The sequence below is a fragment of the Taeniopygia guttata genome, chromosome 23 (genome assembly GCF_048771995.1).
Source record: "Taeniopygia guttata chromosome 23, bTaeGut7.mat, whole genome shotgun sequence".
NCBI lineage: Eukaryota > Metazoa > Chordata > Aves > Passeriformes > Estrildidae > Taeniopygia > Taeniopygia guttata.
The window spans coordinates 5,829,493-5,848,996 of record NC_133048.1 but is presented as its reverse complement, the minus strand read 5'-3'; the positions used below and the strand labels follow the sequence as shown (position 1 = coordinate 5,848,996).

The 19,504-nt window shown below is 50.2% G+C and overlaps 1 protein-coding gene across 7 annotated transcripts in view; it reads right to left on the bottom strand.

The window, feature by feature from the left end:
• Positions 1 to 359: 359 nt before the first annotated feature.
• PUM1 (pumilio RNA binding family member 1) overlaps positions 360 to 19,504 on the bottom strand; it is an 80,887-nt gene continuing 61,742 nt past the window's right edge. For 3 of the 7 annotated variants that reach the window (XM_030290232.4, XM_030290233.4, XM_030290234.4), the window contains exons 15-22: positions 15,979 to 16,246; positions 14,154 to 14,283; positions 13,173 to 13,307; positions 11,707 to 11,844; positions 9,808 to 9,933; positions 8,562 to 8,683; positions 6,430 to 6,622; positions 1,536 to 2,184 (exon numbers count right to left, since the gene is read on the bottom strand). In XM_030290232.4, the coding sequence (XP_030146092.1) occupies positions 2,053 to 2,184; positions 6,430 to 6,622; positions 8,562 to 8,683; positions 9,808 to 9,933; positions 11,707 to 11,844; positions 13,173 to 13,307; positions 14,154 to 14,283; positions 15,979 to 16,246 (1,244 nt within the window). In that variant the 3' untranslated portion in view covers positions 1,536 to 2,052. Of the gene's footprint in view, positions 2,185 to 6,429; positions 6,623 to 8,561; positions 8,684 to 9,807; positions 9,934 to 11,706; positions 11,845 to 13,172; positions 13,308 to 14,153; positions 14,284 to 15,978; positions 16,247 to 19,504 lie in introns of all 7 variants that reach the window. The other 4 variants (XM_030290235.4, XM_030290237.4, XM_030290231.4 and 1 more) reach the window with 3 other exon arrangements.

Sequence of the window (19,504 nt, the reverse complement as noted above, 5' to 3'; positions counted from 1 at the left end):
CCTTCCTTGTGTCCTGCTCCTGCCCCTGCAGTGAAACTCCAAATTCCAACTAAACATTCCATGAAAAGCAGAGCCCCAGCCTGCTCCTGCTCCCAGATTGAAGCTCCAAACTCTCCAACAAAATATTCCATAAAAAACAGAGCCCAGCTCTTCCCTGTGTCCCGTGTCCTGCTCCTGCCCTTGGAGTGAAGCTCCGAATTCTAACTAAATATTCCAAAAGAAGCAGAGCCCCAGTCCTTCCCTGTGTCCTGCTCCTGCCCTGCAGTGCATCCCCAAATTCCAAGTGACCTCTCCATGAAAAGCAGAGCCCAGCTCTTCCCTGGATTGAGGCTCCAACTCCAACAAACGAAACCCGGGGCCAGATTCCAAAGTTCTGTATTTTTCAAAATAAAGATCACACGTTGTTTAGAGACAATCTACACAAGAGTTACAAAAAATAGTCGCCCAGGCAGAAGCATACACAGGTTTGTTAATTATACACATATGGTTACAAGTGTGCTTGCAAAAAAGTTCATTGGAAATATACACAAGGCTCTGTAAATGTACACCGTGTAGTGTTACAATTCTATATTCAAACGAGGAAAATTGACAGTATGTTACATTCACTTACAAGTAGACAAAATGCAAAATACAGTTCATCTTCTGTACAAAAAAGGGGGAGGTGATTCACACTTTACAAGGTGAAAAGGGGCTCTGATTGTAAGGAAAACTAGGAAGGGGCTGTACTTTTGCACTTTTTGTTTCTTACTGTCACAAAAGAAGCAAAACATTACTTTGTAAGATTCAAAAAAACACTATTTGGAACTGAATCAGGTCTGTAGAACATTTAGAAAGGATCTCTACCGTCCGACTAGGTGACAAATAAAACCAAGCAGTTTCTTTTTCTTCCTTTTTTGTTTTTAAACATTAACTAGGCTGTATAAAGAGAACATTTCCTTCAAAAGAAAAAATTTACTTCTGGTTGAAATTACAATTTACAATATACAACACTATATGCTACGACCATAAAAGGTGTGAATATACACTGAAATGCACAGGTTTTGCTAAATTCTTTTTTTTTTCCTGTTTTCTTACCAAAAAACGGGTTTTATGTCGATTCAAACTTCTCCACATTTACATTACAGAGGTTTACAAATGTACAATTGTACAGTCAGAAGTATGTTCCACTACTAGGGTACATTATAGATACAGATCAGACATCAAAACAAGAAAATACTACAAATTTTTATATATGTAAAGTCTACACCAAGTATACACTATATATTTATAGAAGCAAGACCAAAGCCGAGTTGGATTTTTTGTTTTTCCTCATGCTAAATAATCAAATTGTGTCTCTCCAGGTGAACAGAGGAGTGGGCATAAAAAATCCCCAAAATCCTCCACTTTTAGATCATCTCTGGGTGTTTTCCCAAAACGCCAGCTAAGCTCCCTCCTTCAGCATGTCAGTCACAAATAAAATAAAAATAAAGCCATTAAAAAGTCCCAAAATCTGAATTTTGGTGTCTTTGTTTAAAACCAAATGTTAGCAAGTTGAATTTTTCTCTTTTTAGTATTTCTACCATCATTGAACTAAAATTCCAACTTCTCGCTGATTTTTGGGCTTAAAAGGAGGAAAAAAAAACCCCAAAAAAAGGTATTTGCAAAAAAGGATGAATTAAAACCGGGGTTTTTTTTCCTATTTTGTCTGTTTGTTGTCTTCGAACCAACCACCCTGAAAGTCTCCACATTTGGAATATAGATACAACAGTGAACAAAAATGTGGCCTTCCATGTACATCTGAGACCTATGTACAAGAATTCTATACACCAGTAAAACAGCAGGGCAATTAGTTAATTAAAAAAAATAATTAGTACATGTTATGCATAATAAAATTAAAGAAATTTACAAAGGCTTCTCTTTTTTTTTTTTGTGGTTTTTTTTTTCTGCTTTTCTTTGTTTGTTTGTTTTTCGTGGGTTTTGTTTGTTTGTGTGTTGTTTTAGCAACCGTGGCGGGTGGTGTGGGCGGGTTTGGGGCGGGTTTGGGGTCCTGGAGTGCCTCTGGAGCTGCCCTGCTCAGATGATGCCGTTGGGGGGGCCGCAGATGGGCCCCAAGTCCACCCCGTTCTTCATGTAGTACTTCTCCAGCTTGGCCAGGATGTGCTTGCCGTAGGTGTACTTGCGCAGCGTGGCGATGTGCGGCCGGATCTGGGGGAGAGCAGCAAAAACGGCGTCAGGAACCTGAGAGAGGCTACACCACCCCCAGGGCAAACAAACCCCCCAGAGCAGATGCCTCGGGTTTAGATTTTCTGTCCCATTCTGCTTTGGTGAGTGGGTTTGTGCGACCAGGGACCCCCGAGAACGGAACGCTGGACAGGACAGAGCGCAATCCAACCAGCACGATCAATGCTCTCCGTTTATTCCAGAGAAGATGGCAGTTTATATACACTTCCATATAGTTTACAGTTTACAAAGGCACTCTGATTGGCACGCTAACATGTTTACCTTTGCCTTAAGGTGGTCAGGCTTTTCACACTGCAGCTCTACCCTAATTCACACTTGGATAGCTGATTGCTTTGTAGTTACCTTAACATAATTTCTATCTGCACCACAACTGAATTCTCACTGCATCAAAGGCTCCCAGGCCCCACCAAGGTGCTTATCTGGGGCAGCTCAATTCTCACTCCAGATATAAATCATACCCTCTCTCTCAGAAATTCTGCAACAGGTCTGGCTTCACATTATGGGATGCTGAGCTCTCTGCACAGAGCAGGGAGACAAAACAATTCCTGCTCCAGCTGGGCACCAAGGACAAATGATCCAAATCTCAGCCCAGGAGCACAAACACCGTGGGCTGGAGAGAGAAAAACAAGCAGGGTGGGACTGCCTGGGCTAAAGCTGGAATGGGACAATGAACTCCAAGGTGCCAGTGGAGCAGAACTGATCCCAGGGAGAGCCCCCGGGAGCGCTCGTGCATTTTGGGACCATTTTGGTTCATTTGGGGGCAGCCCTGGCTGGGCTCTGGTGCTGCCCAAGGTGGATCCATGGAGGAGATCCTGGAATAAATCCCTGCTTTGTTCTTTAGCTCAGTCTGGTCTCTGTTCTAGGTCAGCCTTCACAAGGCATCAGCATCACACAATTCCTGGGAATCCAATCCAGGCTGTGCTCCCCAGTTCCCAGGGGGATTCTGTGCAAGGCAAGCACTGGGGCTTTGAACTGAAAGGATTCCCACTGCCTGGGAAGGGTCAGCTGGGATACTGGGATGGAATTCTTGGCTGTGAGGGTGGGGAGGGGCTGGGCTGGAATTCCCAGAGCAGCTGTGGCTGCCCCTGGATCCCTGGCAGTGCCCAAGGCCAGGCTGGACACTGGGGCTGGAGCTCCTGGGACAGTGGGAGGGGTCCCTGCCAGGGCAGGGTGGCACTGGATGGGATTTAAGGGTTCTCCAACCCAAACCCTTCCAGGATTCTGTGATTTCACCATTTTCTCCTCTCCAAGTGGGAACAGCCTGTGGATTCCAGCATTCCCTGCTCCAAGGGCGGCCACATCCCACCACTGCTCATAACCAGAGCTCCTCTCCAACTGCTCCTGGCTCAGCTCAGCCTCCAGTCCCTCACATTCCTGCTCCGCTCCAGGGACCCACATTCCCAAACCACCAATCCAACCTGGCTCCCCTCTCCCAGCAGACTCCTGTGCCCAGCAGAAGGAGCAGAGAAGCTCCAATTCCAACCATTCCTTCTCTGCCCAGCTTCATCCCTTCACTTTCTCCCTTTACAGACACAACTGTTAAAATCACTTTTCAATTTTCTTTTTTTAAATAAAAACTGGAATAAAATCCCATTTTTAACCCCATCCCAGCCTGCTGTTTTCCACAATCACCAGCCATTCCCACAGCCCCTGGCTCCATTTATCCAGGCTTTCCTGCAGCCTGGGATCACAGCTGAAATCACATTCACTCAGGCCCACTTAGCTGTCAACCCTGAGCTATTTTTGACAGCCCCACTGATAATCTAATTTGCATTTTATTCCAAAGGCTTTGCTTCATGGGAAAAAGAAAGTAAGAAATGTCAGGAACAATAATTTGTTTAGTTTTTTTTTCACTACACAACTCTGTTATGGATTAACAAATCCAGGGCCCTTCTGCCACAGATAAATTGGGTGTATCCCTTGCCAGATATCTTTATTTAATTATCTTTAGCATTTCTTGTAGACTAAAACAGATTTGGGGTTAAAAGAAACACCCTGAGTGGTTCCTAAACCTAAGAATTAACATCCCTGAGGATTATTCCAGCTGTTTGTGTTGATTCAGTGCATGTGGAGGTCAAAGCAACTCCCTCACACAAATTCCCATTTCTTACAGAAAAATCTAGTCTGGTTTAGTCAAGGATGCTTAAACATAATAATACAAATGCTTCCTTAGCATTTGAATGCCTGACATTGTTGAAAATAAATAAATCTCAGCTATTCCATGCCTGGGTCAGTCAGGATTTCATTTCTCTGGCTGTACCTGGGCTTTTTCATCAAGTAACCCCAACAAATGTCACTGAAGGAAATTAAAATCCCCTCAGCCCCACCCCCCTTTAAAGCCTGTTATTCCCCATCCATTGCCATTCTAGAGCCTTGCAAATGTGACCTCTGAAAGCAGGAAAATGAAGATATTCCCAGTTTCCAGAGCTCCCTGCCCTGGGAGCAGCAGGCACAGGGCACTGGGGATGGCAGCAAGGCAGGTTTCATTCCAAATGCCTTCATTTTGGATAAATCCGAACTCCGGGCATGGCTGTGCATTCAAATGCAGGGGAATGCTAAACCATGGGAGCTCAGGAGATCAGGAGGATTCTTCTCCATGGAAAGGGTGTTCAGGCATTGGAACTGCCCAGGGAGTTTGCAGTGCCCATCCCTGGAGGTGTCCCAGGAATTCCCAGAGGTGGCACTCAGAGCTCTGGTGACAAGGAGGGGACGGGGCACAGGCTGCACTCGGGGGCCTTTTCCAGCCTCAGGGATCCCGGGATTCTGGGAAGTGTCACATCAAACTCATTTAAGAGTGAGAAACAGAGGATGTGATTAATGGCTCTGGGCTTGGAGGTGGCACCAGGCAAGGCCAGCGGCCTTGGGAGGGACATGGAGGGACAGGCGGGGCTGGCAACCACAGGCAGAGGGACACAGAGGGACACAGCCTGAGGGACACAGCCTGAGGGACACAGCCTGAGGGACACAGCGACAGGCAGGGGGACACAGCCTGAGTGACACAGCGACAGGCAGGGGGACACAGCCTGAGTGACACAGCCTGAGTGACACAGCAACAGGCAGAGGGACACAGAGGGACACAACGACAGGCAGGGGGACACGGGGAGACAGCCCCAGGGATACACAGGGACACAGGCAGGGGGACACGGGGACAGACCACAGGGACAGAGCAAGAGGGACAGAGCCCATGGGACAGGGACACAGGGACACAGAGGGACACAAGCAGCAGGGACACAGCTCACAGGGACAGAGAGGGACAGCTTGCAGGGACACAGGCAGGGGACACAGACAGGGGGACAAACTGGGACACGGGCAGGGGACACAGCCCCAGGGACACAGAGGGACAGAGATGGGGACACAGCCCCAGGGACACAGAGGGACAGAGATGGGGACACAGCCCCAGGCCTGGGTGGCTCCCCAGCCCTGGGAGCCGCAGGCCGAGCCGGCGCTGGCAGGAGTGGCGCCTGCTCCGTGCAGAACTGGGTCACTGGGACACGGGCACTGCTGCCAGCTGCAGCTCAGCCCCAGGGGCAGCTCCGTACTCCTCCAGAAAGCTGGAGAGGGATTTGTGACACGGGAATGGAGTGACAGGACTCAGGGAATGGCTGCACTCGGACAGAGGGCAGGGACAGATGGGGTACTGGGATGGAACTGTTCACTGGGCCCCCAACAGCAGCAGCACCTGGAGCTGCTGCAGAGAGCCCAGAGGAACCCACGGAGCTGCTGCAGGGCTGGAGCCCCTCTGGAGCCAGGCTGGAGAGCTGGGGGTGCTCCCCTGGAGAGGAGAAGCTCCAGGGAGAGCTCAGAGCCCCTGCAGGGCCTGAAGGGGCTCCAGGAGAGCTGCAGAGGGACTGGGGACAAGGATGGAGGGACAGGACACAGGGAATGGCTCCCAGTGCCAGAGGGCAGGGCTGGATGGGAGATTGGGAATTGGGAATTGTTCCCTGGCAGGGTGGGGAGGGGCTGGGCTGGAATTGCCAGAGCAGCTGTGGCTGCCCCTGGATCCCTGGCAGTGCCCAGGGCCAGGCTGGACACTGGGGCTGGAGCACCTGGGACAGTGAGTGTCCCTGGGGTGGAGTAGGATGAGTGCTGAGGTCCCTTCCAGCCCAAACCCTTCGGTAATTTCCACCTTCAGCTGCTGAAACACTCCCACCCCTCTGCCGCCCCTCTCCCAGCGCAGGTGGCAGTGCCAGGCTGTGCCCAGCCGCCCACCTTGTGCATGACGATCTTCCTCTGGGCCGGCTCGGCCACGTCGATCATCTTCTGCACCACGTAGTTGGCGTACTGATCCTTCATCATGGTGTATAAGGCACTGTGGGGGCCGTCGTTCATGGTGCACACCTCGTCGATGAGCATGGCCCGCTCCGTGCGCGACGCGTGCGTCACACACTTCTCCACCACATTGCTGCAAGGCACGAGCCGTCAGGGACGGGGATGGGGATGGGGACGGGGATGGGGAATGGGGAATGGGGGATAGGAACGGGGATGGAGATGGGGAATGGGGATGGGGAATGGGGAACGGGGAATTGGGAATGGGAACGGGGAATCAGGAATGGGAATGGAGATGGGGAATGGGGATGGGGAATGGAGGATGGGGATGGGGAATGGGGATGGGGGATAGGAACGGGGAATGGGAATGGGGAACAGGAACAGGGATGGAGATGGGGAATGGGGATGGGGAATGGGAACTGGGAATGGGGAACAGGAACGGGAATGGGGAATGGGAACAGGGAATGGGAATGGGGAATGGGAATGAGGAATGAGAACTGGGAAAGGGGAATGGGAATGGAAATGGGAATGGGGAATGGGAACTGGGAATGGGAAATGGGGATGGGAATGGAGCAGGGAACTGGGAATGGAACTGGGCATGGAGCCAGGAACCAGGGATGGAGAAGGGAACTGGGAATGGAAACTGGGAACAGGAACTGGGAATGAGAATGGAGCAGGGAACTGGGAATGGGAACTGAGAATGGAGCAGGAACTGGGAATGGAGCTGGGAACTGGGCAGGAAATGTCTCCTCAGAGCTTTTCATCCAACCCTAAGAAGATCTCATGTGCTGCTACAAGGGCAGGGGATCTTTGCTGGCAGAGCTCAGCAATGCCAAACAGGATTTGACATGGGAATTTGAGATCTGGAACAGCTCATATTTCACCCCAATTTGTGCCTTGGGATCTGAGCGGGAATTTGGGAACTGGACCAGTTCAGGCCAGTGTCCAGTGATGCTCTATGAGGTCAGTGTCCACTCTCACAACAGAGAAGCTAAGTTGTTGTTTTGATTTTCTCCATGCTGGAACATGGTGGGAATGGACATTCAAGGTTAGAACAACACAGAAATGCTCGCTCAGGAATGAAAAATCTCAGCCAAGCAGAGGATTTCCACAATTCCTGAATATATTAATGAGCAGCCTGAGCCCTCTGGAGAGCCAGAAGTAGGGTACATGAAAGGGGACCACGAGCCGTGCTGGGCTCATCCCACACCCTGCCTGACTCACAGCATCACCCAGCGGGTTTGCTCAGCTCGGGGGACCCTCCACTAATTAATGCTCCAGCTGGAAAGAAGTTTGGGAAAAGAGAACCAGGCAAAGCAGGGAGGGAGAACCTGAAATAACAACGTGAAGACCACGCTCTCCTAATTCTCATTAATGTTCCACTTCCCTTGTGTCCGTGGGTACTCTCATCAGAGGAAGGGGGAATTTTGAGCCTTTGAAGAGCTCAGCCTTCATGTTCCAAGGGCTGGAAGCACATCCAGCAGGGATTCACACTGTGGGAAGCAGTGCTTTGTCCTGACATCCACAAATACCTGGATTCTGCTTCACCCACGTGTGGCTCTGCAGCATCTGGGAATGCTGCAGCTCCCCTTGGAGGGTTCCTTGGGTGTGACTCAAAAGGGACACAGCAAAAAGCTGTGGGAAATTCCCACAGTCATTCCCACAGCAAAGGGAATGACTCTGTGAGCGGAAATTCCTCTGGGAAAAGAGTGGGGTGGGTTGTTGCTGCACTGATATCCCAAATCTCCCCGTGGCTGGACACAGCATCCCAGGGCAGTGAATGCTCTTCCTACCCGAAGGGTAGTGACAACTTAAACCCCATGAAAATAAACCAGATAAACCAAAACACACAAAATTCCTGGTTAAATTCAGGACCTGGGATTAGAGCTACCCTTCCACATCTCCAGCCTCCTCCAGGACAGACTGGCTGACACACCTCAGTTTGTAACTGTTATAAATAACATTATTTTATGAAGCAAAAGTCATTTTCACCTCCCTACACCCACCCCTAAGTCTTCTACAGCTCTTCCATGTGTCCATGCTCCAGAGGGAGAATTTAAGGAAGGAATTACTACCTGGCAAATTTATGTTGACTCAACACAAGCACGTTGCCTCTGATTTCTGCTACGATCTTGCTCTTATCCTCGGGCCGGCCGTGCTCCAGGACGTGCTGGATAACGTAATTCCCATACTGATCCTGGGTGGGAGACAGCAGCACAGGTCACAAAAGGTGGGTAAGTGGACTACAAGTATTCCCACCAAACTGATTCCCAAAGTGCACTCAGAGTTAGAAGTTCAACTGAAGATTAATTATGATATTTACTGTTAAAGCTCAACACTTTCTATTTCTGCAAAAATGTGCATTCTAGGGTGGTAAAATGATGCATTTTTGTAGAAACTGTATTATTTCTAGAACTCAAAATTATGTCCTTACACAGGAAATGTCCATATTCTCCAGTTTTTTTTCCTCTCTCCAGGTTCAAACCTACCAAATCCCATGTCCTGGGGTGTTGCCATGGTTCTGGCTACGGGACACTGTTCTGAATTTGGGAATTTTCAGACCACAGAATATTTATTTTCCAGTTCAGAATACCAAAGGCATGGTGTGATGTCCATGTCCAACCTCTTCTCCCTTCCCAGGGCTGAGCAAACAGGACTTGGGAACTGGACCAGCTCATATTTCACCAGTTTGTGCTCTGGGATCTGAGTGGGAATTCTGGAACTGGATCAGGATTGGTTTGCCATTTTTTAGCTGATATTTCACCATTTTGTGCTTTGGAATCTGAGTGGAAATTTGGGAACTGGATCAGGACTGGTTTGCCATTTTTTAGCTGATATTTCACCAGTTTGTGCCCTGGGATCTGAGTGGGAATTCTGGAACTGGATCAGGACTGGGTTTGCTGCTTTATCCACAGGCCCCAAGGGCAGAATCCATGTAAAACCCTGGCACACCAGGCTCTCCCAGGGACTGCAGGGAGGAGGGAAGGCAGCCAGGAATTGGGGGTGAGCATAGAACCAACTCTTTTTAAGAATCCCAATGACCCGGCACCGCCTTTTCCTTGGAGTGATCAGCTCCTGGCACCTCTCCTGCTCTTCCCTGCACGGGAGAGAAGCACCAGGACATGGGGCCTCCTCACAAAGGGAGGTGACAACACCCCTGGCACCTCCTGGCCGTGTGCCCGTGGCCAAAGCAGGCGGTGCTGATGGAATTCCTGCCTGCTGTGCTCATTCCCATCCCGTTTCCAGGTGGGATGCTCCCTGCAGGAGCTGTCCCAGCACTCTGCAGTGACCTGGGGACACTGCAGCCCCTGGCACACCGACCTGCACCAGCTGCTCCGTGTGCTGGTGGAGCTCCTCCAGGATGGGCAGGGTCTGCTCGGGCAGGCAGTGCTCCAGGATCCTCTGGATCACCCGGCAGCCGTAGGGGTGCGTGGACAAAGCAAACACCTGGGGACAAAGGACAGGCAGCAAGATTCCATTAGTCCCTGGGAATCCCAGAAACCTGCCTGGCAATGCCAGCTCCGGGCAGCACCAGCTGCAACTGGAAGCATCCACTGGGATCCCAGGCACATCCCACCCCTGCCTGGGGAAGTCTCAAGCTTCCCCACCCATGAAAAACAAATGGTAAAACCTCTTGATTCATAAAAAAAAACAAAAAACAAAACAAAAAAAAACCCCAAAAACAAAAACAAAAAAAAAACCAAAACCAAAAAACCTGGAACAACCAAGTATTGCTGGAAGCTTGGTTATTATTTCCAAATAATTCCAGCACATTGTTTGCCAGAATGAATTTTGAGCTATTTAAGAAATGCTATGAGCCAGAACAGTTAAAACTGCCCAGCAAAGGATTTTCCTCAACTGTTTGGATTTGTTTAAAAGCCTTAAGAGTGCTTAGGAGAAGTGACAACAAAGAATCTTTCTCATTTCTAATGGATTAGCAGATCTGTGGGTGAGAACATGACACATTTTGTTATTGCTGCTCCATTTTCTGTCTGAAGCACAAAGTCCCGTTTGGTTGCTTTGATTTAACAACAGCAGCAAATCCAAGCACTGAAGTTTAAATCAACAGTCACACATATTTAATAACTGGTGAGTAAACCCTGCAGGGAAACAGGGCTTGGAGTGCAATTAACTGCAGAGAAATCATCTGGAGGTGTTAAGTTTAATCTGCTGTGTGAAGGTTCAGCTGAAACTGGGACAACTGGTCAAGGAAATGTCAGTGCCATCAGCTGAGCTCCCAGAGATGATTCTGCCTTCAAAACTCCCAGTGCAAAATCCAAACCCAAATTCCAGTCAGAAGCAAGTTTCCAGGCAGAATCCTGCTTGTTTTGACCCAACCAACCAAATCCCCACCGTCCCCAGACTCCCAGCTCCTGGTTCCTGCAGTAATAGCCCCTGGCTGTCCTCACATCCCTGGGGCAAGTCCTCAAAACTTCCAAGTGCCCCTGCAAAGCCAATTAAACTGAGGTTGGGAACACTCAAAAAGCAGCACTTTTGTACTGGGACCTGAGGCAGGCAGAGTAAAGCCAGCCACAACTGATACCCAGGACATCAATTCAGGAGAGGACACCAATAAAAAAGCAAAAATCTAAGAGAGTCAAGGACAATTGCCCATTTCTAGATGAAACTCCTGCTTCTGCCCTGCTCTGAGCCCCCTGGGAATCAGCATTCAGCATTCCTCTAAGCCACCTGCACAGACAGGGATCAGAATGAAAGTTTGCTCTCCTGTGCATCCCCCGTTTTCGTCTCTGCTCCCTTCAAAGAGAAACAAATCTGAAATGCACAAAGTTCACCAATTCTTTGGGTTATGAGGGTCACCTGTCACTAAAAGGGGATCAGCTCTGGGCTCGGAACTTGCTGGGATTTTACACAAGTGAGGTGATAATTAAGGAATTAATTAAGTTTAGACATAACTAAGGTACCTCAGCAGCAGAAAACTCTGCTCACCACCTTCACTGGGAAGATGGATTAGGGAGAGCCTTGTTTTCCCTCATCACTCAAAAGTATTCAATATTCCAGGGGAACAGAATCATGCAAGGAGGTTTTACTCTGACAGCTCTGCCCAGAAATGATAACACAGATGTGACCGAGGAGTTTCTGGACTCTCACATGGCTGCATCAACCTTGTACGTTTGCTAAAACTGAGAATTCCCAAGAGCTGAAGTCCCAGCCACCCTGGGGCTGTTCCAAGCAGGCAGCAGGAGCTGGGCAGGGCCTCACCTGTCCCTTGAAGGCATCGATGATGAACTGCAGGGACTGAGGCTGCACGCACTCGATGCACTTCTGCACCACGTGGTTCCCGTTCTGGTCCTTGACGCACTTGAGCACGTGCCCGTCCAGCTCCCGAACCATCTCGTTCTACGGAGGACAGAGCACAAACAGAAAGCACCACCAGCATCCCCAGCTCCGGGAGCACAGTGGGGATGGGCAGGAATGGCACAGGAGTCAGGGGTGCTCGGATGGCCAGGACAGGAGGCTTGGCTGGACACAGAAACCAGCAGGGAAAATCCTCTCTCACATCCTGTCGGCAGCCTGGCCTGCTGGGAGGGGCCCTGGAACAGGAGCCTGGAGCTCCATTCCAACCCAAACCATCCTGGGATTCAGGGAAGATGAAGCCCTCCTTCATGATGAGCATCCTCTTCCAAGAATCCAAATCAAAGATCTCCTAACTGAGCCACAGCTTTCCTGCGCATCCCCCATTTTCCTCCCTGCTCCCCTCAGGAGAAGGAAATCTAAAATGCACAAAGTTCACCAACTCTTTGGGTTACCAGGGCCACCCATCACTGAAACAGGGTCAGCTCTGAGCTCAGAACTTGCTGGTAATTTTACACAGATGATAATTAAGGAATTAATGAAGTTTAGACATGACTGATGTACCCCAGGTGCAGCGTGGAAGCATCACTCACAAACAGAAATGGCACTTTGGGGCATTTTAATGCTTTGACAAGATCTGGGTGAATTCAAGTTTTATACCGAATCAAACCCAGGAATTCTGGGAGCACTGAGTACTCAAAAATGCCACTCTGAAGGAGACAGTAAATCCTTGGAGCAGCAGTGCTGGAGCCTGGGCAAGGCCCTGCTGACACACTTGGCTCAGGCTCAGCCTAAAGGGAAGGACCACTCCTAAAGCCTCTTTCACATTTTTAATTTCATAACCTACATTAAGATTCCTGTTACAACCATTCCCAACCCTTCCCAAGCCAGCCTGCCCAGCATATTTTTCATCTCAATTCATTGTTGCCAAAACCCTTGAGGAATTGCTTCATTAATGAGCTCTGAGTGGGGCTCTCAGCCACATCTCTCCGAAGCCAGAACAAGGAGCTCCTCATCCATCTCCCTGCAGGAGCGCAGGATGCTGACCCACATAGCAGTAACTCAGTGAATATTAAAGGCAAAACTCTTCCTTCAAGGGATTTAAAAATCTCTTTTAATTCACCCTCATTTTCAGTCTTCCCTACACACATGATCTGCTTCCAGGGAATTAACAGAGAAGCAGCCCCATGGCCAGGGAAGGGGAATAAGGAGGTGACAGCGACAGCCAAGGATGGTGGCAGGGACTCGTCACACACAGGGAACACCACAAACATGCCAGGAACCAAACCAAGGGAACACCAGGCACAAGAGGGACGGGAGGGGACAGCTCAGGAACATCAAACATCAAGAAGAAAGTTAAAATTGAAACTTACAATTACCTGCTGGTCGGGGGGGATGAACTCCAGGGCCTTCTGGATCACCCTGCAGCCGTACATCTGCAGGGCCAGCGACAGCACGTGCCCACGGATGCGCTCTGCCAGCGCCAGCTTCTGCTCCAGGCTGCCAAACTGGGACAGGAGAGACAGTCACTGCGAGGACAAACCCCTGTGCTGGCCACTGGCACTGCCCTCCCACCCTGGAGGCAGGAGCTGCCCGCTGAGAAGGATGACAGATCAGCCCCATGGGAACAGGGTGAACTGGCCCAGCCAGATGTGCTCTGTGTCTGCCTGCACTGCCCAAAGGCGCTGGAGCCACCAGGGTGAGCAGCCAAGCCTGGACAGTCACAGCCCCAGGGCTGCCAGAGCTCCACAAGCGCTGGGACAATGTCTCAGGCACGCACAGGGTGGAATGCTGGGGTGTGTGGGCAGGGCCAGGAGCTGCATTTGAGCCTTGTGGTCCCTTCCAGTTCAGGAGGTTCTGTGATTCTGATTCTCAATTACTGGGCAGAAGCACCAGGAACTTCTGGTGAAGGACCAGACCAGTGTCCAAAGAGAGGGCTGGAGGGACACAACACATTCCCAGCAGCTGCTGGTACTGGAGGAGTTTCTCCCTTGCTCCCAAGTCCAGCAGCACTGACAAGTTTTGCTGGATCTGCACCTCACAGAAAGCCAGAGTGGTATGGGCTGGAAGGGACCTTAAGGCTCCGTTCATTCCAACCCCCACCCACTTCCCGCTGGAAATGTACATCTCCTGCAAACGTTGCTGTTTATCGTGACACATTTTGCTTCTCAAAGTGTTACTTTTAGGATGAATCCGAGTCCCACCCCACAGTCACCCCAGCAGGAAAGATCCAACAGCTTGTGGGGAGGAGATGGTGTCAGTGCTGAAGGTTAGGCAGGGCTTTAGCCTCAAGGCAGGGCTTTCCAGGCTCATCCTCAGCACAGCACAAACCCCAGGATGAGCTGCAGACTCACCTCAAAGAACTTCTGAATGACGTAGTTCCCAAACACATCCACCATGAGCTGATAGGCTGCCTGCAGGATCTCGTTGAACACCAGCTGACGCTCTGCTGGGGTGGCACGCTCCAGTTTCAGCTGAATAAATCTGAAAAACAGGCCTTGGAGTGATGCCACGGGCACATCTGCTTATTCAACCCCTTCCCAAAGCCTCACCCCTGCGTTCCAGAAATGACCATGATAAATCCTATTATGGCATGAAGATTAAGCACTTTCATTAACCTAAGCTTCCTATCACAAGTTAAATATTCAAATTTTAGACATTTTAGTCATCCACAACTTGCAAAGCTCTTCAAACACACTTTATCCAGCCATCTGAAAGCTCGGGGAGGTCACGGCCATGAGATCCATGGCCACATATTGGAATCCTCATTCCAAGCAAAGCAGATCTCAATGGAGTAACAGAGGATGGCCTCGTGTCCAGCCGGCTTTTAAGTGGAATTAAGCTGTGCCAGTGGGATGAGTGAGCAGGGAAGCTCCTTTTCACAGAATTCACAGAACCACTTGTGGGTATTCTCAGAGAGAAACGGAAGTTTCTAACCAGGCAGAAGCCTGAGAAATTGCTGAGAAGAAGGTAAATAATTCTTTATCTCTCTTGTTGTTCACATTGTTTATAGTTAGGTTTTGCTATTGTATGTCATTCACTGCACACCAGTAGTGTGAGATGCTTTCACTTCAGGACCAATGGAATTGGTCTGCACAAAGCTCTGTATAAAAGAGATGTATTTTGAAATAAATCAGAGTTCTCCTCTCTCACCTTCTGACTCGAAGTCTCCTCATTCCCGTCCAGCCTCAACAGCGTCAACCACTGGGTTGGAAGAGACCTTCCAGATCACTGAGTCCAGCCCAGCCCCAACACCTGAACCAAACCCTGGAGCCCAGTGCCACATCCAGGCTTGTTTTAAACACACCCAGGGATGGGGACTCCACCACCTCCCCGGGCAGCCATTCCAGAACTTTGTCACTCTTGCCATGAAAAACTTTCTCCTGACACCCAACCTGGATTTCCCTGGGGCAGCTGAGGCTGTGACCTCTGGTTCTGTCAGCTCCTGGAGAAAGAGCCCAGCCCCAGCTGGCCACAGGCACCTTCCAGGAGCTGTGGGGAGTGCTGAGGTCAGCCCTGAGTCTCCTTTTCTCCCGGCTAAATTTGAGGAGGAATTCCTGCACTTGTCCCCAACCCTGGACAACACTCTGAGGCATGCAGAGGGTGGGACTGTTGGGGTGTCTGGGCAGGGCCAGAAACTGGACTGGACAATTTTTGGGGCTTCTGAGTGTGACACTGGTCTGCCTCAGCTTTGGGAAGTGAGACAAAACACAACCGCGAAACGCAACTGCAAAACTCAAACATGAAATGCAGCCACGAAACGCAACTGCGAAATGGAACCAAGAAAACACAACTGCAAAACACAACTGTGAAACAGAACCACAAAACGCAACCGTGAAACTCAACCGTGAAACAGAACCGCAAAACAGAACCAACAAAACACAACTGTGAAACAGAACCACATAACACAATCACAAAATATAACTGCAAAACTCAACTGCAAAACAGAACTGCAAAATGGAACCCACAAAAGTCAACCGCAAAACTCAACTGCGAAACAGAACTGAGAAATGGAACCAACAAAACACAATTACAGAACACAACTGTGAAACAGAACCACAAAACACAACTAAAAACTCAACCGTGAAACGGAGCAAACAAAACCCAACTGGAAAACCCAACTGGAAAGCACAAGCAGTGCTCCCCAAGGAGCAGCCGTGCCCAGGCTGCCCAGCCCACCTGGATCCGTGCTGATCCTGGGAGAACTCCATGATGTGGCCCGCGATCTCGCGCAGCTGCAGGTTGGGGTAGCGGTTGTTGCGGAAGTCCTCGAGCAGGCGGCTGCGGCCCGAGGGCATCACGTCGGACATGCCGTAGCGCAGGCGGGAGGACGGGAACAGCGTGCTGCTGGGGCTGAACAGGCTGGAGGCGCTGCTGGCACTGCGGTACTTGGCCTCCGCCCCCGGCGCCGCCGAGATGTAGCGGCCGCTGCCGTTCGTCAGCCCCCCTGGAGGAACGGGACACGGATGGGATAGGGAACGGGACACGGATGGGATAGGGAACGGGACATGGATGGGATAAGGGAACGGGACACGGATGGGATAGGGAACGGGACACGGATGGGTAAGGGAACGGGACATGGATGGGGATAAGGGAACGGGGAATGGATGGGGATATGGGAATGGGACATGGATGGGTAAGGGAACGGGACACGGATGGGATAGGGGAAGGGGACACGGATGGGGTAAGAGAACAGGGAATGGATGGGATAGGGGAATGGGACATGGATGGGGATAAAGGAACAGGGCACGGATGGGGATAAAGGAACAGGGCATGGATGGGGATAAGGGAATGGGGCATGAAAAGGGATAAGGGAACGGGACACGGATGGGCCTCATGGAGACAAGCGAACAAAGCATGGATGGGCCTCATTGGGAAAAAGGGATGTGACACTGGACCCCTGAATTCTGTTCTAACAGGAGGGGGAGGTCCTGACATTCAGCAAAGCAGGATTTTGAGGTGGGATTTCTAAGGAGAATTTCTGGGCAAGATTTCCTCACTGGAAGGGTGTTCAGGCCTTGGAACTGGCCGAGAAGGTTTGGATTCTCCATCCCTGGAGATGTCAAAGGAACTCATGGGCATGGCACACAGCTGGGCTGAGTTAATTACTCACAGGTGGGACCCAATGCCCCCAAAGGGCTTCTCCCACCTCCATGATCCCATTTTGTGATTCCTGACTAAGCTGAGTGAGCTGCTTGTCGAGAGGTTTTTGCAGGACAATGGACATATGCAACACATGCACAATGTAGAAGGTCACAGTGCCCTTGAAGGACACAAAAGGAGAAGAACACACTCAACTCCAGACAGTTTAGGGTGTAAAGGCAGACAAAAAAACCGCAGCAAGATGCATGAAGAAGAAAAAAAGCCTAGATTAACCAAAAGTTTAAAATGCGTGCACAGAAGGAGTTAACCAATCGTGTATTAGCTTGAGATGTGTGAACAATAGAAGGCAGGATAAATACAGATTAGTTTCTGCAATAAATTGGCTTCACTTGTTCATATTGATCGTGGTGTGATGTCCCGTTTCTGATCCTCTGCACCTGCCCATTAAGGAATTTAGATGGGGATGTGTCCAAGCCTCTGTGGCACTGCTGGATTCGGCTGGGAACAGCCACAGTCTCCAGGAAAGGACTCTGATGATCCCTTCTAAATCAGGATATTCTGTGATTCTGACTCTATTCAATGACATCAAATCTGTGACTGTGGCTTTCTGACACAGTGGAACAACTTCTGTGTCCAAAATGTCTGAACCAGACCAGGCGCAATCCCAGCACTCCCAAATTTTAGCTTTTTTGCTGTTTCCACACTGCCTTTGCCTCCATTTTATGGGTTTTCCCACCCCTCCTGCTGCCCTGGCAAGGACTGAGTTAAAAGAAGTGTGCTGAGGGTAGGGGATCGATATAAAAGTATAAAAAATGTGGATATAAACCCACAAATCACTATTAAACACCGGTAATACCAATGAATTAAAACCAGGAAATATTTTAAAGCCTTGTGCTTTCACAAATTGTCAAGATTTCTGCAGCCACATTAACAGAGATGCTGTGTGACCCAAAATCAGGAATATGGGGACAGGTGATGCTTCATCCCACAAAGAGAAGCTTTAGCAGAACAAACTTAAACCTTCCAATGCTGTTTCTCTGCAGTTTTTCAGGATGTGGCAGAGGATTTGATTTCTGCCTTTCCTGCAGGGCTTGGGATCCCTCTGCTGGTGCAGGAGGAGCCTGCATGGATTTTCCTGGGTGGAACCAAGTCCTTCCAGGGAACACGTCCTGATCACACAGGGACCTGCAGGACTGAGGTGAGGCAGGGGGAATCCCAGGGAAATGAGCTGCAGGATCTGTGCCACAGAGGGGAGAGCTCCAAGGAAAGCTTGGCAGGGCTGGCAAGCAGCTGCTGGCAGCTGGGCTGGAATGGAAGTATTCCATAAAAACAGAGCTGAGGGAGCTGCACTCCTCGGCCATCGACAGCTGGAGGAAGCACCCATGCAGGAAACTGGATGAGAATTCTGTATCTGATAACAGCCTAATTAATTATTATTAATTATGATCTCTGTGGCTCACTTCCAGCTCAGGATATTTTGTGATTCTACATCTCTGAGCTGGGCAAATTTCTCTGGAGCTGGTGCCAGAACTCTCCTCTCCCAAGGAAGGGGAAGACCCTTTTTCCTCCTTTTTTTCTTCCAAGGAAAAGGAAAGCTGAGATCTCCTTGTGCTGCCCTGCAATGGAGTGTCCAGCACCTCCCTCACCCCAGCTCCCACACTGAGCAACTCCCAAAAGCCACCAGGTGATATTCCTGATATTCCTGTCTCCTGCAAGGAGCAGGATTGCCACAGGATGAGTAAAGCACTTCCCAGGAGAGGAAACCAAGGAGGGACAAGCTGAGCAATGGGGCACTGATGCTTCCCACACATCTGAAATTCTCACCATTCCCAGTTTTCACTTCAACACCTGGAGCAAAGTTAAGAGTTGGGACAGAAGTAGAAAATAGTTCCTGGTGGGAAAGGGGAGAGTTTGGCACTCAGGCTGTTACCTCTTGGTTAAAAGCACAGCAAGTACAGAAAAACTGTCAGAGGTTTTCTGAGAAAGTCCCAATCGCTGGGGACTCAGAGTGACTCCACTTTCACCCGTCTGTCTCTCCTGATGGGAATGCTGACTGAGGCTTCCCCAGGATGCTCAACAGCATCCTGGGAACACAGAGATCCGTGGGGAACAAGCCTCCTAAATCCCAATTCTGAACCCCACCAAAGGCCGGAAATCTAAGGGTGCCTCCAGCCCCTCTGTGTCAGGACTTGGTCAGATCCCAGACTTGTTGCATTTCACCAAAAACTATAAAGAAATTGCTCCTTCTTCCTCTGGAGCCAGGCTGGAGAGCTGGGGGTGCTGCCCTGGAGAGGAGAAGCTCCAGGGAGAGCTCAGAGCCCCTGCAGGGCCTGAAGGGGCTCCAGGAGAGCTGCAGAGGGACTGGGGACAAGGATGGAGGGACAGGACACAGGGAATGGCTCCCAGTGCCAGAGGGCAGGGCTGGATGGGAGATTGGGAATTGGGAATTGTTCCCTGGCAGGGTGGGCAGGGGCTGGGCTGGAATTGCCAGAGCAGCTGTGGCTGCCCCTGGATCCCTGGAATCCAGGATCCCTGCTTGTGGGACTACAGAGAAATTAGGGAATGGTTTGGGGTGGAAGAGACCTTAAAGATCAACCAGTGC